The following is a 23,078-nucleotide window of genomic DNA, read 5'->3' on the forward strand; positions in this document are numbered from 1 at the left end:
ATATATGTTTGTAATTCATCGCTGTTGTTTTTGCATCAGATTTACAGGAGTACCAGAAACATGTGAACCTTTTTAAGTAAAAAAAACACAAAACAGATAAGTAAAGAAAATCAGTAAGTAAAATAAAAGACACACAACTAATTAAGTTACAATTTTCTAAATTCCATGTAATTAATGAACTCAAATTAACATGTTAGAGTCAAAGCCAAAAAAAAAACACTGTTCAGTTAGGACTGTACTTTGCAAGATTTTCAGCCTTAATTTTTATTGTGAAAGTTTCTACGTTATTTTCAGAATATTTTGCAAGCTATGGAACACCGAAAGTCAAAAAATGTTACAAATGAAAGATTTCCGATTAGAACATTGCATCAGACCAATAAAAACACATTTTAATACAGAAATGTGAGCTGAATGAAAAGTACATTTAACAAGTTGATACTTTCTAAAGGTACTTTTAATCTGACAAACGACCCTCATAGGAACGTATATGCTAATTTACTGAATGTGACCATTTATTTAGCATAACATTTAGGTCACTACCACAACTGTCACCATGACTTTATCGTCTACTCTTCACTGCGACCTAAATAACGTCTCCTCTTTTAAGATGGCCGCTGATAGTCGACCCTCAAGGCCAGGCTATGAAGTGGATCAAAAATATGGAAATGGAAGCGGTAAGAGTGACTCTGCATTGCTTTCTGCTGTGTTCTTTCCTCTCTCATACCTGCTCCGTCAGTGGGATTCCTAACAACTCCACACCTTTGGACCTTTTCTCCCCTCTCTCTGCTCATTTCCTGTTTGATTCCTGCAAATAAAGGCTTCTAGTGCCACAAAACACCAAATTATTTATTTGAACTGATCTTTGACATTTTGTTTTAGATCACCAAAGTTTATTGTGACTCGAATGCTGTGTTGATGGTATGAAAGCAGCTTATAAACTTTCTTTCCTTTTCGCCCAGGGTCTAAAACTAGTAGACCTCCAAACGCCAGACTACCTTCGGGTTCTGGAAACTGCCATCCAGTTTGGGAATCCTGTCTTGTTGCAGAATGTCCAGGAGGATCTGGATCCGTCCCTCAACCCTATTCTCAACAAGTCTCTGACTCGCATAGGTCTGCACACACGCAGCGTCAAATTTAGCTTATTTAAACGCCAGATTTGTGACCTTTTTGTGGGGCTTTCTTTTCCCCCAGGTGGCAATCTGCTGATGAAGCTGGGTGACAAGGAGATCGAGTACAACCCTGACTTCAGGTTCTACATCACCACCAAGCTGTCCAACCCCCACTACTCCCCAGAGATTTCTTCAAAGACCACCATAGTGAACTTTGCTGTCAAGGAGCAGGTGTGTGGAAGATTGTGTTCCTCTGGCTCATCTGTGCACACTTTCAGACACCGTTTCAACATGTCCGCTTGTCTGGGTTTTTTTTTTTTTTTCTTGCTTCACAGGGTCTGGAGGCTCAGCTGCTGGGCATCGTGGTGCGTAAAGAGCGTCCAGAACTGGAGCAGCAGAAGGATTCACTGGTGATCAGCATTGCTGCTGGCAAAAAAAGCCTGCAGGACCTGGAGGACGAGATCCTCAGGTTTGTACAGCCGACTCTTTTTTACATCGGAACACAGAGCACTAAATCAGCCGTCTGTCCATCTATCTATCTTTTTGTCCATCCATCAATGTGCTGGATGGGTGAAATTGTAAAAAAAAAAAAAGGCCCATAAAAGGTTTTCTAAAACCTTGGTAAAGAAATTTGACAAGTGTTAAAATGAATTCATATAAAGTTTACTGCAGCAAAATCTCACTATGAAACAAAATGCAATCTTTAATTTCCTTAAATTAAAGATTATTCTAATCTTTCATTTGAGCAATTTGGGCAATTTTTTTAGTATGGAAAAATTTGACCTTAAAACAAATTATTGACCCCATTCCTAAATCCTCTGAGTTAAATTTATCTGAATCTTCTTTAATATGTTATTTTTTGTGTGTGTGTTGGTCAGTTTCTTTGGATTTTGAAAGTAATCTTTGACTTCCTAAATAAATTTGAATTGAAATGTTATGCATTGGTTTTTTGGAAATAACTGGGCATTGTAAAGAAAAATCAGACGGCGTTTAACCGCTAACAATATTTTCTCACTGGGTCACTATAAGGTGAGCCACGTAGAAGAAAGCATAAGAAAAGACAGATGTTGAAAGGCTATGTGTATATTTTTAAACTTTGCACATTTTTACTATCAGGTTCAATCATTTTGAAGGGGTGCTGTATTTAATTATGTTTTAAGAATTGCAAACTGTTGCTGCAGTTTTGATGTCCCTTGCGTTCGTTTGATCCCACCAGGCTGCTGAACGAATCCAGCGGCTCGCTGCTGGACGACGTCCAGCTGGTAAACACCCTGCAGGTCTCCAAGGTGACGTCCAGCCAAGTTACAGAGCAGCTGGAGACCAGCGAGCAGACCGAGCTGAAGATCGACTCAGCCAGAGAGGTCAGGAGGGGAGGGGTCGCTGTAGACACTGGAGAGCCCAGACAAAGACATCGGCATCAGACGCCTGCCTATTAAACGCAGCAATTGATTTTATTCAGAGGGAATAAAAGTCAATAAGCTGATATGCAACAACATTTTGGGCTTCTGTGAAAAGCAGGTAGAGGTCAAGACTCTCCTTGCTCACCAGTTGAAATCAGTACTCCGGTAACGTTAGTATTATTTTAGTTTTTTAGTAATTTTAGCAGATAAAAACAGGAAGATGATGAAATACACACATCTATTTATTTTGCCTGCAACTATTGTGTGTTAGCAAACGTTGCCTGTCAGCACCTTCAGACTACACATTAAAGCACATCATAAACAAATTCATACACATACCTGAACATGAACAAACCACCTGACTGCTGTTACCTCTGATGATCTACTCAGCAGCTTTGAGGCGTCGAAGTCAAGAGGTTTGGTTGCTGCAGCGAATCACATAATAATCCCAAGAAAGTAACATTCTGCACATGGCATACACTAAAGTAATGCTATACTGTGGCATTTTAGGCATACAAATGTTTATTTTCTTATTTGAAAAATGAATTGCTTTTTTTTTTTATTTGTGTTTTTATGTCTTTCTAATATTGCTTAAAAAGCCTTGAGTAGTTAATCTGCAGAATATGTTGGTATTTTTATCCGGTTAATCTTCAGAATTATCAGTAGATTAACTGATTACTACAATAATTGTTAGTTGCCTTGCACAGATGCGAAAAATGAGTATCCTGCAAATCTAGATTAAATTTAAGCTAGCTTACCCACTGGAACTACTGTGTGTCGTTCCAGTTTTATAACTGGATTATGGATTTTTCTTGTTTTTACTGGCGACCGCAAGTAGCCGCAGACTCTCTCTCCCAACAGGCCTACCGACCATGTGCTCAGCGAGCCTCCATTCTCTTCTTCATCCTGAACGACATGGGCCTCATCGACCCCATGTACCAGTTTTCTCTGGACGCCTACATCAACCTGTTCATGCTCAGCATAGCGAAGAGCAAGCAGGCATACAGCTTAAAGGTCGAGGAGCGAATCAACAACCTCAACGACTACCACACATACGCCGTGTACCGGTGACGACGACTCGAGGCTTTTTAACCGCAAAATCGATCAACTCTTGGCGGGCTTCTCGAGCTGACTCTCCGCTTGTCTCCTTCTCCTCCAGGTACACCTGTCGGGGTCTCTTTGAGGCTCACAAGCTCCTCTTCAGCTTCCAGATGTGCGTCAAAATCTTGGAGGTGGCCGGGAAGCTGAACATGGATGAGTACAACATCTTCCTCCGTGGCATCGTCGTAAGAAACACACAAACGTCATGCTTCATAACAGGACGAAAAGAGCTCTGAACATTGTAACTCATGAACAGCCTGTCTGCTTATGAAGCATCAATGTGTTGGGCGTTTTGAGAGAAGACACTCTAACTTACGGCCCATTGACAGGCTATTGATAAGGACGATCGGATGGATAATCCGTTTACCGGCTGGTTGCCAGACTCCAGCTGGGACGGCATCGCAGAGCTGGACAAGCTGCCCAAGTTCCATGGCATCGTGGCCTACTTTGAACACTACCCACGAGACTGGAACCTCTGGTACACCCACCCTGAACCAGAGAACGCTCCGCTGCCAGGTCTGTGCTGATCGTCTGGCCTGACTTTATTACACTCCAGCAAACTTAAGCTCATGTTTGAATTTGTCAGTGTTCAAGAAAACCGGTTCACTTTTTCCTCAGAGCCTTGTGAAACGTGAAGAGTTGTACGGTAGAAGTCCATACATTTCCTTCGAGAGAGTCGCTTTCATTCTTGACTCCTTGCCCTCTCGTTTGGTCTTCAAGGTGATTTGGATCACAACTACAACGAGCTCAAGAAGATGGTGATAGTGCGTTTCCTGCGCCAAGACCGCGTGTCTTTCTGCATCACCTCCTTCATCATCAAAAACCTGGGCCCGCGCTTTGTGGAGCCGCCTGTCCTCGACATGAAGGCCGTACGTTTCAACTGCAGTTCCCGTTCGAACCTGGAGCTTTGGCGTTTTGTGAATGATGGGTTTTAAATGTTTAAACTTGGATGTTTTTTTGTTTTTTTTTTAGTGTGTGTGTGTGTTTTAATCGTATTCAACTGATTTAAATGTCCTGCCAGTTGTCTCCACCTTCCTTCCTCGCTCCCCTCGTCTTGTGACAGGTGGTGGAGGAGTCCACCTGCTGCAGTCCTCTGATCTTTGTGCTGTCTCCGGGAGTGGACCCCACAGGATCGCTGCTGCAACTGGCTAAGGCCTCGGGGATGAGCCAGCAATTCAGCGCTCTGTCTCTGGGCCAGGGGCAGGCGCCCATCGCCAGGAAGCTCATAGAGGAAGGGGTGAAGAACGGTGCGGCGCCAGCTGCTGTCGTTTTAGCCGACTCATCCATACATGAGGATGTGCGATATGGCATAAAAGTCATATCACCATATCTATTGTGACGGTGGCGTTAACGAAATATATCATGAATGTTTTCGTATAAAAGTTACAACCGAAATGAAAAAAAATCACATAGTAATTAAGTGGAATATATATATTTGTATGTGTGAACTTTTATTTCATACTTATGTCATACAAATATGAGCAAGTAATTGATATTGGTCAGTTGTCCTCCAAATTTCCAAAGTTCTTTTTTGGTTGCTTTTTGTTCAGTAAATTTCACAGAAACGACTGGAATTTAGTTATAAAAAAAACCCCAGAGTCTTTAGAAGTAACTCCCAAATAATACTAAAAACATATACAGGGTACTCAACAGAAATCGAAGCTTAGAGAAACTGCATTGTGACTTCCCAGGTCACTGGATCTTCCTTGCCAACTGCCACTTGTCTCTTTCCTGGATGCCGGAGTTGGACAAGCTGATAAAGGAGCTGCCGGTTCAGAAGCCGCAGCCCAACTTCAGGCTGTGGCTCAGCTCTTCACCTCACCCGGATTTTCCCATCACGATTCTGCAGGCCGGTATCAAGATGACCACCGAGCCGCCAAAGGTGCACAAGCGTGCAAATGTCACTGCAGACATGAAAACCTTCGTGTTGTTGCTTTAGGGATGTTTTTAATAACCCTCGCCTGCTTCGTGTCCACAGGGCGTGAAAGCCAACATGAAGCGTCTGTACCAGCTGGTGACTGAAGCTCAGTTCAACCGCTGCACCAAGCCCAGGCTCTACAAGAAGCTGCTCTACGCCCTCTGCTTTTTCCACAGCATCCTGTTGGAAAGGAAGAAGTTCCGGCAAATGGGCTGGAACATCATCTACGGCTTCAATGATTCTGACTTTGAGGTGCGAGAAACGCCATGTGTTGGCTAATATTCGACTTTGTACATCAGATGTTTGAAAGGAGTTTATGTGGTATTTATCCCGGCAGCTGAGAGGTCACTTCCTGTTTGTGAGGGAACGTTGACTCGCTTCTTGAGCAGCATCGCTGTGGACGGACATTTATCATGTCACTTTTCACACCACAATTTTTCGCAATATCACCATAAAATTTATTTAGGAAATCAAAGATTACTTTCAAAATCCATAGAAACTGACCAACACACAAAAAAGCACATATTAAAGAAGATTCATATAAATTTAACTCGGAGGCATTAGGAATGGGGTCGATAATTTGTTTTAAGGTCAAAATTTTCCATACTAAAAGAAATTGCTCAAATGAAAGATTAGATTTTCTGTATTGCCCACTCCCAGCATTCCTTTAATTTGAGGATTGGAAACTTTCTTTTCTGCATAGCTAGGATCCATCACTTCATTTCAGATTGAACTTTGACTAGGCCATCGCAACACTTTTACTCCTTTTCATTTTTCAAACATTCTGTTGAAACCGTTCTGCTGTGTGTTTTTTTTTTTAATTATTATTATTGTCCAGACCATCTCAGTGGTGTGAATATTATCAGTAAATACCAGAATATTTGCTGATAATATTCTGAGTTATCCAATCATGGTGACATGCATTATGTTCAGTTGCCTCTGATTTATTCTTGTGAGTCATTCAGATGCTATCGCCATGCCATTGTCACACTGCTATACTTTTTATGAAGATAATCTGTTGAGACATCAACTCATGGCAGGTGTTTAAGAATATTTTTCTCTTGTGAATAATCTTTCTCAGTGGTTAACCATAGACCTCCAGTTGTTTGTTAATGTACCTATAGCTCTTCTCACGTTGTCTCTCTACCTTGGCATTGTGCTGCTAACTCACCCATATGCTTAATTTTACAAAACAATAGGTTCCAATCGTGACCCTAAATATTCAGTTTCTCAACCATCAACATCTTTTTGTTTAGAATACAGAAGCAAAACACTTTATGGCTCAAGTACTCACTCACTTATCTGCGACGGCTGTGTTAGGTGAGCGAGAATCTGCTCTGTTTGTACCTGGATAAATATGAGGAGATTCCTTGGGACGCGCTCAAGTACCTCATCGCTGGCGTCAACTACGGCGGCCACGTCACAGACGAGTGGGACCGCCGACTCCTGACCACATACATCAACGACTACTTCTGCGAGGGAGCTATAAATCAGACCTCCTACAAGTGAGACTCTTGTTTTTAATTCTTCTTCTTCATCTTCTTCTTCTTCTCTCTAATGCTCATAGCTCAGCGTTTAGGTTTGGGCGTAAGACAAAAGTCACATTTATTCAATATGTCTGAAAAGACGTTTTCCTCATTATAGAGCTAATCTGTGGTCTGGTGAGGCTTCTTGCTGTTCACAGAGCACCAGCACCACCAAGAGGACAGGTTGAATATTACAGCAAAAAAATAATCACTTTTACACTTTCCTCAGGTTGTTTTCTGTATACATCTTTTTAATTGTTACTCAGAGAAGTCAAAGAAGTGGAATAAGATAAAATAGGTTTACAGATTCAATCTTCTAAAAAGCAGTAATTGGTCGGCTGGATATTAAAGTGTTCTTACGTTAGAGTTACACAATGTATTTGTCATTTTTGTTCATAAAAGATAGAACCGCATCTTTTCTGAGAATTTTACTCAAATGTCATCTGTGCTGCACTCAAAACAAGTTATTAAAATTGGCTTCTTTATTATTATTATATTTTATTGGCCCTCTCGAATTGTGAATTGAATCCATTAGAACCTATTTTCGGATTAGACAAAATCTTCAGCTATTTTGAAGTGTTCTCCAAAATTTGTTTTTTGAAAAATCGCACCACTTTCCATCCAAAAAACAAAAAAAAAACAACCAAAATGATCATGAGCCTTTAAGGCAGCCTGTATGTACATTTCTGACGGATATGTATGCAGTTCATTAATTGCAGGAGCTGCACGTTTGCTAATCTATAACACATTTTCTGCCCAACTCCTTGTTAGGCTATCAGTCTTACCCACCTACTATATTCCCCGCGAGGGTCCGCTGTCGTCGTTCCAGGATCACATCAACACGCTGCCGGCCACGGAGCACCCTGAGGTGTTCGGTGAGCACCCCAACGCCGACATCGCCAGCCAGATCGCCGAGACCCGCACGCTGTTCGAGACGCTGCTCTCCTTGCAGCCTCAGCACACGGGGACCGCGGCGACGGGGACCGGGGCCAGACCCAGTCGAGAGGACACGGTACGTCAGCGAGGATGAGAAGGTGCCGAGATCTGAAAATGTATAACCACCCCCACCAGAACACTGATTTCCTTCTGGTGAAGCTCTGCCCAGTCTGTCAACCTGTTTCAATGGTTTTAGACTTTTATTTTGAAGTAAGGCAGGAAAGAGACTCGTGATGTTTTCTCAGCAGCTTCCTAGATGAGCTTTCAAAGTACTGTAGAAGTCATTTTGGTAATCCTGGGAATGTTCTTTCCATTTATGGATAACGGTTTTCAGTGTGATTAAAATTAGGTTAAAGCTGCAGTATGTCACTTTACAACATTATTTTTTTTTTACATAATTGTCACAATGCCGTGACAGTAAAATGTGAAACAGATAATCTGTGAAAAAAATCAAGCTTACCTCCCTGTGGTCCTACAGCCATCTGCAGATTCTTCATTTAGCTACTTACCGTAAGCCTTTTCTATGCAATATTAGAAATGAGTTAAAAGAAGCACACAAACAAATCAACTCATTTTTCAAATAAAAAACAATATTTTGTCTAAAATGCAATAACATAGGATCCCTTTAGTGTACGCTCGATCATTTACAGCGGCGGATGCATCCGCAGCAAAACAAATACATCAACAAAAGCTTTTTATGCTCTCTACTGACATCAGTAGAGTGCAGGTATAATCTGGTGAATATTTTCACCAGATTATTTCACCAGAATATTTTTTGGTTTTACCTATTAATAATTGGATAGCAAAAGATGCTTAGTAAAGACTTTTTTTTTTTACAAAATCTAAACCAGGTGAAGCTAAAACTACCCTGTTTGAGAAGTTCTGTGTGGAATATATCGAATGTCTTTATATTCTACTTGTAAAATGTATATTTTTTTGCACAGTTTTGGTGTAATCACTGCTCTGATTGATGGTTTCATCCAGGCCATTTACCATTAACATAACCTGTTAGTTTTCTGACTTCCTAGTTGGGGGGAGTTATATCAGACCCTGATTTCTGAGGTAGATGAAACGTTGCATTAAAGTTAAAAGTAAGTTAATCCCTCATCATGTGGTTAACAGTAACTACTTAGACTGTTGTGTTATTTGTGGAAGGCCTGGCATTGTCAAAGCAGACTGCCAGAACCTGAAGCTCATCTCTTTTATGCTCACATGAAGGTTTAAACGCTGGCAAGGGATTCAAAACTTTTGCATAAAAATTCTGTCGGAAGATTTGTTTTTGGGAACAGCACCACTGGGAAACAGTCAGAGCTCTGGTGTGGGTTTTTTTTTTTTATACCAACATGCTCACATTGCAATACATGTGTGGCATGTTTTGGAAAAAAAAAACAAGCAAACATGTTATGCTTTGGTGCTCCATCACCTCAGCTGCCGGCTTCACTCGGGTTTTAGTCTACTGGTACTGACGCCATGTGGCGGTTTTGTGGCAAAACCAATCAGCATCTTAACGTAAACCAGAGATTGATTTCTCATCTTCTCTTTTACAAAGTGTTTTCTGTCTGGAGGTTGATGTGGTTAGACATTTGCTTCCAGCTTGTCCAAAGGCTGCAGAAGCAGAGCGTACCATAACTAAATGAAAATTAAACTAAATGATGTTAATAGTTAGATTTTGTTTATTAGATTGGCCTTGGCAAGCGTGTCTTCTGGCAGCTGTTTTCTGCTTTTGGTTTTAAAGAGTGGCTTCATGAAGCCAGACATAAGACCTGTAGTCTGGTTAGCAGTGGTCAGTGTAATAAGATGCAGATCCAGGAATCTTTAAGAGATGCAAACTGAGGATGCTTTTTAGACTCTGAAGTTAGACTTATAGTTTTGTTTCGTTAACTTCTTTTCCCTGCTGCTTAAACAGTCTATCAAATGTTTTCTTTATGATATTTCCGCTCTCCTTCTTTTCAGCTGTGTGCAGCTCCATCTTACAAATTTCGTTTGTGCCTCTTTCCACTTGAATATTTTAGATTATTGGCTAAATTTAACGTCAGTTAAGGAGAATCAGAGTAAAGACAAAAAGCAGTTTTCAGATAATGATTTAGTTTAATCCAAATAGACTGGGTCCAGTGTGAAAAAGTAACACTGCCTTTTGCTAAATCATAAAATAACAGCGATTAAAAAGATGTTTTGTTACATTTCACTAGCGTAATCAAGACCTGATTTCTTTTTTTATTCCAAATAATTCTGAAATATTTTTTTACACACAGTGTTGTAAACTTAAATAATGGGATCAATTAAAAAAAAGAACTCATACTTGTACTCATACTACTCATATTTTCTATAACACTGTTTAAAGAGCATTTACACAGTGGAGCATCAAAGCCGCAGAATGTAAATTTTAGAAAAGTACGTCGGTGTCTGTATGTGGCCTTTAGATTTTGAAACTGAGCCAGTCTTGTGTTCATGTGTAGGTTCTGGAGCTGCTGGGTGAGGTTCGTACTAAGATCCCAGCTCTGATCGACTGCGAAGGGACCAAGACCGTCCTCCAGGACAACCCCACGCCCCTTAATGTGGTCTTACTACAAGAGATCCAGAGATACAACTCTCTGCTGGAAGCCATCATGTAAGAACCATCAATTTGTCTGCCGGACGAGACGTGGTACGCAGCACCCGCCTAGCTGATTTGAAGCCCAGGTGAAACGTTTTCATCTTTTTCTTGCATTTATTCTCACACTTTATTGTAGTTTCTCCCTGGTGGAGCTGGAGAAGGGAATAAAAGGCTTCGTGGTGATGTCACCAAGCATGGAGGAGACCTTCAACTGTATTTACGACGCCCGCGTGCCCCCGGTGTGGGAGAAGGTGCAGACACACAGAAATTACAGTCATGCAGGAAATTCTAAGAGGACATTCAAGGGTCTTTACTCAGCACTTAAGGTATCATTTACACATCCAGCATCACTTCACTTGAGCGGCACCTGTTCTCAAGTTCGGCTGCATTTAGCAACATTTTGGAGTCTCCCTGAAGCAGGTGGGAAAATGTGTTAAGATTTATTGGGAACTAAGTAAAAAAAAAAAAACAGCAAATTTTTTTTATTCAACCGCTTAAGGGTTTTATGCAATATTAGAAATACAGTAAAATATGCAAAACAAACAATTCAAGTCGTGTTTTTAAAATAAAATAAAAAAAACATTTTATTGCATAAAATGTTTTAAGACGTTTAAGCTTGAGTCTTTATGATTAATCAATTACTAAATTAGTTGCTGATTATTTCAGTAACTGATTCATCACGATTAATCCAATTTGTTGTTTCAGCCCTAAAACGTATCTCTTAGTTTTATTTTAGAAACACGTTTCATTTCATCAGTGAAAGATTCAGTTGATAAAACTTGCAGTAACTCCTGGGCTTTGTTATCTTAAAGCTTTGATTTGATTTTCCTAAAATTGAAATGACAGTGGTAAAGCATTGTTCGGCAGCAACCAGTACAGTGTTTTTTTTTGTTTTGTTTGTTTTTCTGAATGTCTTTGCAAATGGTGAAAAACTCTTAAATCAGAAATGTGATGTGTGTTTCACATGTCTTCATGGCGCAGCTGACAAACTAAAAAAAAAAAAAACACACAAAAGAAATCAAGAATCCAGAACCTGAAGTTGAGGTTTATTGCAGACTTGGATGCCAGTGACTAATTTGGGACTTGATCGGAATGACTAGGCTGAAAAGATCCTTCTGCACAATAATCTAATGGTCCAACACTGATCTTGTTGTTCCCACTCAGCCATTAAAACAGCTGCAGAAAGCGGTGTGCTGCTATTAACGGCATATTCATCCATCTACCCTTCACCCTGTCTGACTCGTGCAGAAAAATGCTTTTTATTCTGCTCTCCTCATCGACATAAACACACACGGTGATGGAGCGCTGGCAGCCTCCCAGCTGTGAATGATCTGTTCTGGCTTCATTACCACTGGACCACTCAGTACAGTGAGGGGGTTTGGGGGCTGGGGGGGCGGCGGGCGGGATGGGACCCCGGGTGCTGTCGGTTTGGGTCAAGGGGCTTCAACTGATTCTGGGTCAGAGGAGTTCATGTTTATATCCAACGTTTTCGTCTTTCTAAGGGCCACTCATGAAAGCGTCGTTTGGGTTTGTGAGTGGGCCCTGGTGGGGCGGAGCTCACCTTGGCCCTCGGGGGCCGAACAAAGCCACTGTCTGTGGGCTAATCGGAGGGCAATAAGCAAAGTAAACCTTCCAAGGTCTGCTCCACTTTCCCAATAAGACCCTGAGCTCATTGTGTTCCAGCCAGCAGCTTATTATGGCTCAATCTACTGTGTGTGTGTGTGTGTGTGTGTGTGTGTGTGTGTGTGTGTGTGTGTGTGTGTGTGTGTGTGTGCGTGTGTGTGTGTGTGTGTGTGTTTCCTTTTATAGGCGTATTGGATAGCCATTATGGCTGCTGCTTCCAGCTGAGCGTCTCTATTCAAAGGACTGCTTGTAAACTACACAACTCCATGTCTTTGTTTCTAATCCTGGCTTTAGTCCATGTCTCTGTTTTTTTGTTGTTGTTGTTTTTTTAAATATCCATTACATGTTTCTCTTTTTTCTTTTACCTGATGTTCACTCTTTTATTTAATCTGCTCCAATTCTGCCTTCAGGTCTCGATGCAGCAGCGGCAACCCCATCCTGCTTATTTATCCCTCCATCTCTTCATCTCTTTCCTCCTCTGGCCGTCCTTGGCATGGCAGCCTGTCATTAGCTCTGAGCTCAGACTCATGCCTTTAATTTTGGCCTCTCTCTCTCTCTCTCTCTCTCTCTCTCTCTGGCCATGTACATTTCTCCTCAAACCCCTCAATGTTTGCATAGTTTTTTGAGTGTGAGCTTTGTGGGCAGAAATGGAAAATAATCCTGCTTGAAATCAACATTGTAGCTAATTCTTTGTCGGGAGACAAAGGGTGGCGATGCGTGGAGGCTGTGTGTAAGTAAAGGTTGAAAGAAATTGTGAGTCGTGCGCGAGGCTGGACACGGAGGAAGCAAAAAAAAAAAAAAGGATTTCCATCGATTGGCTGGAAAGGATGTGCAGCAGGTTAGAGTGATTAAGGACAGAGACGGAAACTAAAGATCAAAGTGTTGAACAGAAGAAAGAAGGACTTTGAGAAGTTCACGAATGAGAGATGGAGCAAGATGTGGAAAAGTTAGTTACTCAGTGGGAATTAGGTTTGGACCTGAATATGTAAAAGCCTCCCAGTCGCAGCTCTGACTGTGTTTGAGGACGCTGTTCTGCCAGAAGCTGAACCTCCATCCCAGTCTCAAGTGTCTCAGTTCAAATCAAAAATACTTTCCCAAAGGGAATTAATTAAATGTTGTTGTAATTTATATTGATTCAAAAATCTTCAGAGTTATTGTGTATGGTGATACGGCAGCCATCACCACGTAGCTGTCTGTATTACAGTGCACGTGAAGAAGCCTCTGACTAAAGACATGATGTTTTTCTAAGACAGTCTCATGAAATATTGAGGGCGGAGCCAAATAAAGGGTTTTCCTTATTCTTTTAGCTCCATCCATCTTCCCGTTATCCCTGACCTTTCTGGAGGAAAGCATTCCCGCATCATAATGCTGCCATCACTATATTTCAACATGGGTATGCTGAGTCCTGTTTATTTTCGGCATCAGAGAATAACCACGTTTTTTTCTCATTAATGCGTGAGATTAATCTCAAAATTTCAGAGTTTTTGGGCTTGCTTTTTTTATATTTTTTTTATTTTTAATTATTTTATTTCTGGTAGTCCTAATACTCTGCTGCAGGAATTCAGTGGCTAAATAAAGAAATGAAAAACTGAATAGAAAATAAGTAGGAGCAGCCAATGTTCTGAGAAACCCTTTAAAATACTCCTATTAAATCTGAAGTACCACTTCAATAAGATTACAAGGAATTCTTGCTGTTTGCAAGGGAAAAATAAGCCCATCGCACTGTTTGCTCTGTCATCAGTTTAATTTTGTCTCGTTTCTGCCCTAATAAGCCGCCTAGTGCAGCCGCACTGCTGTTGAACTCATTGTGGGGGGCTGCCAGCGGCTGGACCGCAGCGTTGACCCCACGTTTCTCTCTCTCTCTCTCTCTGTCCTCCAGGCGTATCCGTCCCAGAAGCCTCTGGCGTCGTGGACGCGCGACCTCTGCCAGCGAGTGGACCAGTTCGCACGCTGGGCAGAGAAGGTCCAGCCCCCCGTTCTGTTCTGGCTGTCCGGCTTCACCTTTCCCAACGGCTTCCTCACCGCCGTGCTGCAGTTCACCGCCCGGCAACACAACGTGAGCGCTCGCCAACGTCTCCGTGGCGATTTCATGAGCCCGTCGCGGCCGGGGACTCGTTTCCGCTCGGCGAACTCGGGTTTTCGGTTTTACTGGTGTCGGAACAGCCCTGCAGTCTTCTCCTTGTGTGGGTTTGGCAGAGAGCGCAGTGTCGTCCTTCTGAACAAAAACACTTAATTAATCTTAACTTCCTGCAGCTCCCCCACAGCACACTGAGACCCGCGGGAGCTTTGGCGGACGGGTTTTTGTCAGCTTAGCCAGAAATACGTCTGAAATGTGACAAAAAAGATCCCAGACGATGAAGTCATGAGGGAATAATTATCAACTTACATCCAGTTTTTATTTTTTGTTTTAGAAAACTACATTTAATTGATTTCATTTTCTCGATCCGTGTCAGTTTACAGATGGGTTAAAACTGGATATTCACTGGGATTTTTATCGGGTTCTCTTTAAGGAACTTAAATATCCTGCTGACTGGAAATCTTGTTCATAATCGAGATTTCCAGTTATTATTTCTCTGATTTAATCCCAGACGGCGAATTCGACTCGATTTTCTGAAGCTATTGTTGCTGTAAATACGTCAGCTCCTAGTGAAAAGTAAATTTGTTGGGAAACATCACAATTATTCAGGTTTTTTTTTTCAGTAAACTAAGTAAAAAAAAAAAGAACAGTTTAAATTGTTAAATAAAACTAATATACAAAATATTTTATACAAAACCCACCTACTGTACGTTTGTCATGAAGGTGTGGCTTCATCGGCTGCATCAGACGCCTCTGTTTGAGATGAAAACACCTCAACTACCCGGAGACGTAGATACGTTCAGAAATGAGCGGTTCAGAGAATAGTACAAAATGAAAATGGTATGAAAAGGTGACAGAGGCCAAAATGTCTCTAGATGTGTGGCGGATGCACAAGTTGAAGTTTAAAGGAAGAGGGTGCAGCTTCTCCTGAATCCAGAGCTGGTCCACCAACTAAGAGAAAACGTCAAAAAAAACTGACCAAAAGGCTTTACTAATAAGATCCCAATGGCTTTAATATGTGGGATTTTACTTTGCACAGAATCATTTTAACTTAATCAATTGAAGAAAGTCAAAACATTTGAACAGATAACAGATGTTAATGCATAATCTCTCGTGTGTATCTGCAGATCTCAGTGGACACGCTGTCCTGGGACTTTCTAGTGTCCACTGTGGATGACAGCAACCTGCTGACCCCGCCTGAGGTGACGCCGCGTCATCGGCCAGATTTCCATCAGAATCTCTCTTTCAGCACATTTTACCTCTCTCATCATTTCCATGTGTCCTCTTTTTGTTTTGTTTTTCTATTTAGTTCTTCTTTTAAATCAAGTAACGTCTCCATCCGCCCCCATTTCTCCAGCTCCCAATTCGTTCTCTTCGTCTTTTATCCTCTATTCCCGTTACGATTCCAACTCTTTTTTCTTTTTTTCCATTTTTCTCATCCATCCTGTATTATTTTTAACATTTCGTTACCTGAATGTTGTACGAACATTTTGTCCTTGTTTTTGTGGCTCATTCACATGCAGTGCCAATCAGAAATCTACATACACTCAACATGGTTAAGCGTTCATTTTGGTCTTTTAATGATGTATATTTATATATATTTAGATTTAGTTTAAGAAAAGCATTAGCTTATAGTTGCGGGGCAGTTAAAGTGGTTGGTTTGCTTGTGGAAGCTTTAGAAACACAAAACAAAAGTACAAAAATGTGAATTTTGCACAACATGTCCCCTCTAAACTTCACATCCAGACTTGTGCTCAGTTCAGTGACGTTGCAGTGCAAACGAAACTCTGATGGTGACTCAATGTAAACTTTGGCGCCTTTTCTCTCCGTCTCCTCACTCGTTCAGGATGGCGTCTATGTGAAAGGCCTGTACCTGGAGGGGGCGGGTTGGGACAGGAAGAACGCGTGTCTGGTGGAGGCCGAGCCCATGAAGATGGTCTGCCCGATCCCCACCATCTACTTTAAACCAGTGGAAAACCGCAAGAAGATGTCCAAGAGTGAGCCGTCCGTCGAAACGTGCCGATTTGTTTTTGACGACGCCGTCGTGCTTCACCTCGCGCCGTCTCTCCTTTCCGTCCGCAGGCATGTACCTGTGTCCGTGTTACTACTTCTCGGTGCGTGCAGGGAAAGACGGCCGGCCGGCGTTCGTGGTCGCCGTCGAGCTCAAATCCGGAGCCGTGTCTCCGGACCACTGGGTGAAGAGAGGAACTGCTCTCCTCATGAGTCTGGACAACTGAATGCCCACACATTTCTAATATTTCCTTTAGGTTTTTTTTAGATTTTGTTTGCCAAATGTTTGTAGTTTCTGAATCATAAAGTAGAAAGGCGCGATGCGCACCGCTGATGTAAGTCGTTCTGTGATGTTTGTACTTTGGTTTCGTTAGCTCTCTCCCATCTGCCTTTACAAGCTGATGTGTTCCACCGAAGAGAGAACACGCCTGGGGACGTAACACCCACTGTTTCACTGGAATCACCTTTGAAACATCTGGACCGAGCGACTGTTTTGGTCAGAAAACGTCTGACCGTGTGCGCTTATTGACTTTAAGCTCCCGAAAATACTTTGAACTTCAATAAAGCTCAAAACATGTTGACTACGATTGTAAAGGTAGACAATTTAGAGCTTGTTTGATACAAAAGCAGCCATGTTTGTTTAAATGTAACACTAAGACTTAAGAGAATCAGAATGAAAGCATATTAAAAAACAAAAAAGTAAAACTTCGGTTCTTTAGGGTGGATTGAGGCTCATCTTCATCTCTGAAGCTGAAAAAGAGAGCAAATGAATCCTGATGAAGCTTCGTGGACAAGACGTTTGGAGTCCGTCAGTCGGCCGTTTTGAGCCCAGATTTCCCCTCCAGATAGACTCAACCCAAACTTCTCAAAGGGAGAGAGAGAATAAAGAAACGAGAAGGAGCCTGGAGAAAGAACCATGCAGTAATGAGAGAGGGGAACCGGGAAGGGGCTGGTGGAGGGGAGCAGTTCAAGGTCGCATTCAGCAGTAAGGACTGTCCTGACCAAACACGGACTTCCTTTTGGGTTTAAGAGCCTCTTTATCAAATCCTAGTCTTTGTGAGTGTGTGTGTGTGTGTGTGTGTGTGTGTGTGTGTGTGTAAGGGCACATTGGTGGTCTCCAGTTGGTGGGAGGTGGAGGGAGGGCAACTTTGAATTCAAATTCAAATGGGCTTATTCTTCAGGCCCGGTTCTGACAGACATCAGACTTGAAGCTGGAATGTAAATGTGGCATTTTTGGATGTCCGTACTCCGGGATTAGTTTGTTTCTTCTAAAAGTCACGGGGTGGAGGGTAGGGAATTAAGTTCAGCTTTCATTGTTTCTAGAAAGTGCGGGTGGAGGTTGAACTCCACTCTCTGCTCTACGTGAATGTAAACCCCTGTTGTCTGTTCATAAACAAAGCAGTTCTGGCTGAAATTCCTCCTGTTTGTCATCTTCTCACATGGAAATCACATACAGAGGACCCCCCCCCTCCCTTTCCCGCCTTTTTTGCAGTTCGGTATTCGCAGATTTTTCTGTGGAACTTGAAATTGTTTGCGGACGACCCACCTATTCGCGGATTGCTCCAGACTGCTTCTCTAAAATGTTAGAAAGAAAATTCAACTGGGGAGGCTGGAACACCAAGGCCCGATGAAACTTGAGATATTTGTCGGCGTTCGGGAAGGAGCCAAGCACGACTTTTATTTTCCTTTGAACCCTCAAGAATGGAAATAAGGAAGATTGTAGATATTAGCTTCTGTGGTAGTTCTTTTTCTGAAAAGTTGCTAAGTTGGTATTTAATAAGGCAGCTAATAATAATCTACAGTCTTCGTAATCTCTGCTCTTGGGGGTTCAACCAATCAGCGCCAAGGAAAATGATTGTCACTCCTAGATTGGCTGCTTTGCAAACAAACACCACCCAATAGCGTGTGAGGTAACATTGTGCCTACATATTTCAGCTTCCCAACCTGCTTTTGCTTTCAGATATTCTTGGACATGCTCTATGAAAAAAATCTGCGTCTAAGCAAATTTTATGTAAATAATTGGTAGTTGCGGGAAAACACGCAAATTAGTGAATTTGCTTGGTTTGGTGACACACTAAGATTACAAGGAGCCCCCATCTGACCACCCCCTCGCCCAGGGATTCATTTATGCATTAACCACCACTGCATACTAAGTATCATTCAAACACTGGTTGAACATTACCACTGTTCAACCTGGTCCCATTGAACTAAACCTTCTGAACCTTATGTGACCTTTCTGTTGACTTTTCCCAGCATGGATTTTCCTCTAGTTTCCAGTTTCTTGAAAAGTTTAAAGCACCTGGTGAAATTACTACACTTATAGTACCATCATTAGAGGGCAAAACCAGAGGTTCTCCAGTGTATTACTGTAAACGAGCGAAGTATCTGGGAAGTCCTGCAGAGTGACTAAAAACCAACCTGGAAGAGAGGGAGGAAGGCAGGCAGGGAGGGAGGGAAGAGGAAAAGAGGCGTTCAGCGGTAGAAGAGAGAGAGAGGGGGGGGGGGGGGAACCGGAGGGAAAGACTCCTCTGCTTCAATGGAATAAAAACTGCGCAGTTTCTTTGAAGGAGTCCCCATCCACAGCTCGGTTCGTGCGCAGTGGACACCTCTGGAGGATGATTCAGGGATGGTGGCTCCTGCCTTTTTCCTGGCTCTAGCCTTCCATTTATTTTTTTTTTTTATTTCAGTGCCAGCTCAGAGGAGGAAGAGGAGCTGTGCAATCATTCAGTAAAAGCCGATGCGACCATGCAGAGGTGCAGCATGCACCTCTGCATGGTCTTTCTGTTCCCGTCGCTGCACCTAAACGGGTTTTGGATGCTGGTTGGAGCTCTATACGTGGTTTAGAAATGACGGAGGAGAAGACGGGTTTTTTTTTAAGGGGGCTGCGTCATCCCCGGATGGGCATGGAGGTGGACTGCCGTGCAGATCTTTCTCTGGATTTCGCTGCTGATTCTGTGGACAAACATCTATAAAAAATAAAAGGTGAGAATAAGCGCAGATTGAAACCCGTTCCTGGAAGTAACGTAGCAGAGCTACCGTCTTCTTCCTGTTACAAATGGAGGATTTTCATGACGTTATGTAATTACTAATAATGTCTTAACTTTGCATGCGTGCTTGTGTTGAGTTTGAGCTGGTTCTGTCTTGTTTTGCGGGATTATTCCCCTCCTAACATCATATTGAAAGTGGAATGATGTCACGTTTTCTACAGAAAAGGATGGGGATAGTTTACGGGAATGAAGCTGATGTCGCAATCATCTTGTGTCGACCCCACGTTTCCACGATAATACGCAGATTAAAAAAAAAAAAAAAGAGTCGATAAATGGAGTGGGTTGGCGCGGCCGTTCTGTTTGGCTCATTTATGCGGGTATAATTGCGTGTTTATGGGGTGAAATGCGGGCTCTCCGCTTTTTAGAGGAAAGGGGTGTCGCATTTTCTTTCTGAAATGTCATGTGGTGAAGTTGTGGCGGGTTCTCTACTATTTCCAGGAAGAGCGTTTGAATTTTCTTCCCCTTGGATTTTTTTCTCCCCCTGTCTCCACCCCTCTACATGCTGCTTCTCCACCTGCCATTTGCCCTCTTCGCCACTAGATGGCGACACAGGACAGGAAATCAGACAGGACGTCACCTGCTTGACGTATTTACATGCGTAGTAGTTTTACGGTTGGGGGTCGGGGCTCCGCCGTGCTTCAGTTACAGGACCTTGCTAATTCACACCGCTCACGTTTTTAAAACTTTTTGTTATGATGCAGACTTCAGTGTATATTATTTGGATTGTATGTAATAGATCAATTACAGGGTAATTGTGAAGCGAAAGGCGACACTGACATTGTATTAAAAATATTATCAGATTAAACACCTAAAAAGCATTTTGCGCTTCAACTCCCTTTACTTTTATACCCATAAATCAGGAGTGTCCAAACTTTTCGTCATGTGGGACACAATTTTCTACTCCAATTCTTCTGATATTTAATAATATGTTTGTTTTTGAGTGGATGTCAATAGATAAATGTGGTCATATTTACGAATAAATAAAAGACAACACAGAAAACCTCTTTGTGTCAAAGATAACACCTTTTTGTTGTAAAAAGATTGTAATTACTTTTAATTAAAAACATAATTTCCATCAACAATCTGTGCTGTGTGGTCAGTTTAACTGCAGGGATTTGCTCTTTCCTCTAGAGGGCGACACACTCAAACTCCAGCGTCTCTTTTTGTCTGCAGGTCACACCAGAGTGTTGGTCGGTTTTGTTTGGAGAATTAATGGTTTATGTCCGAGGAGAAGTCAGTAAAAGCTTTAAATTATCACATTTATGGTTAGATCTTTCTTTAAAACATAATTTATTATGTACTCTTCAGCGAGCTTGCTGGCTGTATTTGTCAGAATAAACTTTAGATTCAGTACTGGATTGGAGGACTAACTTACGATATTTGCTGGAAACGGGAGGGAAATGATCTGACATGTAACCCTTATCTCCAGATTAGAGATTGTGGGGATCTGATAAATTTCCTGCTTTCTACGTGGATTTTCTGACCCTCTGACTCCAGCCGCATCTGAAGGCTGCAGTTATTCCTGTTGCTTGTGTATATGTTTTCCTTCCACTTAACTTTTTTTTATTTACCAGTACGCTTTGGAGTTGAGTTGCTGCCATGTGATTGGCTCACTCGACATGTGCATTAATGAGCAGTTGAACAGGTGTACCTAATAAAGTCATAAAACTGTGAGTTTAACATGAATGGAATTGCTGTAATAAACTTTTTGATTATTTTTTTTTTGTTCTTTTTACTCATTTAAGAAGAAAAGGTTTACCTTCATGAGTTTCTGTTTCTTTTTTTTTCTTCGCAGCAGCGCAGTGAGGATGGGAAGGCGTCTCGGTGCTGTGTTTGAGGAACCGCCAGCGCCTGACTGAAGCCATGAGAAATCACCACAGGCTGCTGACTGCTGGAGGAAGATGGATGGGATTCACCTCGACACCTGCAGCTGGAAAAATCCTCCATGTAACGGCAAGGTGGCTAAAGCTGCCTTTTGTGTTTATTGCAAAATAATCATAGTTATGTTATAAAAACATTATAAAATTGGTAAAAGTATTTTTTTTCAAATTTAAATGAGCTTATCTTTATTAACCACATAGTATTTCTGATATTAATATTTTATAATAAAAAAAATGTTCACACAGAAGTTAAAAGCAAAAGATGCTCAAGCAGGCAGAGTGCTTGTCATATTACTTATGCATTCATAAAATATTAATTTAAATGCACAAACATTTGGCATCTCCTCTGTAAACATGACAGTCACAACTTAGTTCTGCACCAACAATCGGTAGCTTTTTTTTTTGTTTGTTTTTTCTGTTTTGACTGTTTAGAAGCAAAAAGATCAAACTAAAAAAATCAGTAGAAAAATGCTGGAAATTCACGTCTGGAAACGTGTGGGGAAAAAGAGTCGGAATGCTGACAAGCAAACAGTTTGTTTTTCTTCCCACTAATGCAACATTTTGTTGAGTAGTCCACATGCTAGCAGCAGACAGACTGAGCTGATCCTTATCAAACTCACTGGTGTGTTATTTTCTCTTCCTGCTGCAGAACAGGACGGCTGACCTGCATCCGTCTGCAAAGCGAACAGAGCGTACCTGCCCAGGTAAGACCTCCTGACCTCTTATCACCGCCTCCCTCACGAGTCGGCGGTGATGAATGAGACGCGCTTGACTTCATGGTTCAGCTCTGTTGGGATGTTGGAACGGCAGAATGTTCGTCGGACAAACAATACAACCTTTAGATTTGCGCACAGTATGGCACAGTTTTGGAAATTGGACTGTTTCAGCGCTAAATCGGTGTGTGTGTGGGAGCAGCCTCTGATCCACTCAGAGAGGCTGGTCTGTTTGAAGTTGTCACATATTTATTTTTCCTGAGTTCTGGCCTGCTGCGAGTCTGTTTAGACATCATGAGCCGGTCTGACTGATTCGTTTCTTTAAAACGTTTTTTTTTTTTCTTCATTGCATTTGTTGTTAAGCTGCCAACTTGCCTTTAACTGCGCTGCTGGTTTACTATCGAGTTCCCTTTTATCAAGAGAAGCGCAGCGTTGGATTCAGTTTATGTTTCACTGTTTATTTAAACTTGAGAAGATTTAAAACAATTTACCTTCGACATTTTTTTCAGTTTTTTTCCCCCCCCCTTATTTATTGCTTTTACTGAAGTACTTTCAAGACGTACGGGGGGCAAATACTGCCAGAAAATACAGAGTAACTGCAGGAGATGAATTGCTGTGATGATTAATATAAGAAAAAAAAAATCCTAAGTAGTCCAAAAAAATAACAAGCATACATTTAAACTGATAGTTAAAAGGGGAAAATAGAAAAAAAAAGAAAGGAATTGTGGAATAAAATGAATTTTTTAAATGCCCAAAGACAGAAAAAAATCCACAAAATATTGTTGAAAAAAAAAAGGAAAAAAATGTATTTAAGTGAAAATAGTGGAAGGGGTGTTGATGTACTAAATTATTACAAATTAAGATATAAAAAATTAAATGAATTATTATTATTATTATTATTATTAAGCTATTAACTTATGCAACATTGCATATATTGCCTTTTTTCATTTCTCAGCCTTGTTATTAATCTACTGCCTAATGCAATGATAAAAATAAACAAAGTTTTTAAAATAAAATTTCTAGGTGTGTTATCAATTTTAAAGCAAAAAAAAAGCCACTATTCTTAAAGCAAATACATTTTTTGTCAAGTTCATTTGTGTCCATTTTTTATTTTTTTGTATGTGGGTATACATGCACATATTTAT

General features: G+C 41.4%; 1 protein-coding gene and 1 long non-coding RNA gene across 3 annotated transcripts in view; both read left to right on the forward strand.

Moving 5' to 3' along the window:
* Window positions 1-17,180, forward strand: part of dnah2 (dynein, axonemal, heavy chain 2) — a 73,699-nt gene extending 56,519 nt beyond the window's left edge. For both annotated transcript variants that reach the window (XM_016677755.1, XM_016677754.1), the window contains 20 exons: window positions 608-674; window positions 960-1,110; window positions 1,192-1,340; window positions 1,445-1,578; window positions 2,326-2,470; window positions 3,371-3,576; window positions 3,669-3,795; window positions 3,940-4,126; window positions 4,331-4,479; window positions 4,674-4,857; window positions 5,302-5,492; window positions 5,589-5,780; window positions 6,849-7,033; window positions 7,826-8,066; window positions 10,447-10,598; window positions 10,720-10,834; window positions 14,086-14,262; window positions 15,411-15,485; window positions 16,130-16,280; window positions 16,366-17,180. In XM_016677755.1, the coding sequence (XP_016533241.1) occupies window positions 608-674; window positions 960-1,110; window positions 1,192-1,340; window positions 1,445-1,578; window positions 2,326-2,470; window positions 3,371-3,576; window positions 3,669-3,795; window positions 3,940-4,126; window positions 4,331-4,479; window positions 4,674-4,857; window positions 5,302-5,492; window positions 5,589-5,780; window positions 6,849-7,033; window positions 7,826-8,066; window positions 10,447-10,598; window positions 10,720-10,834; window positions 14,086-14,262; window positions 15,411-15,485; window positions 16,130-16,280; window positions 16,366-16,520 (3,133 nt within the window). In that variant the 3' untranslated portion in view covers window positions 16,521-17,180. The remainder of the gene's footprint in view (window positions 1-607; window positions 675-959; window positions 1,111-1,191; window positions 1,341-1,444; window positions 1,579-2,325; window positions 2,471-3,370; window positions 3,577-3,668; window positions 3,796-3,939; window positions 4,127-4,330; window positions 4,480-4,673; window positions 4,858-5,301; window positions 5,493-5,588; window positions 5,781-6,848; window positions 7,034-7,825; window positions 8,067-10,446; window positions 10,599-10,719; window positions 10,835-14,085; window positions 14,263-15,410; window positions 15,486-16,129; window positions 16,281-16,365) is intronic.
* Window positions 17,181-18,784: 1,604 nt separating this feature from the next.
* LOC107837652 (uncharacterized) overlaps window positions 18,785-23,078 on the forward strand; it is a 39,121-nt gene continuing 34,827 nt past the window's right edge. The window contains exons 1-3 of the long non-coding RNA XR_001663694.1: window positions 18,785-19,275; window positions 21,136-21,298; window positions 21,870-21,924. This is a non-coding gene — a long non-coding RNA (uncharacterized LOC107837652). The remainder of the gene's footprint in view (window positions 19,276-21,135; window positions 21,299-21,869; window positions 21,925-23,078) is intronic.

This window comes from Poecilia formosa, unplaced genomic scaffold, assembly GCF_000485575.1.
Source record: "Poecilia formosa unplaced genomic scaffold, Poecilia_formosa-5.1.2 Scaffold163, whole genome shotgun sequence".
Lineage (NCBI taxonomy): Eukaryota > Metazoa > Chordata > Actinopteri > Cyprinodontiformes > Poeciliidae > Poecilia > Poecilia formosa.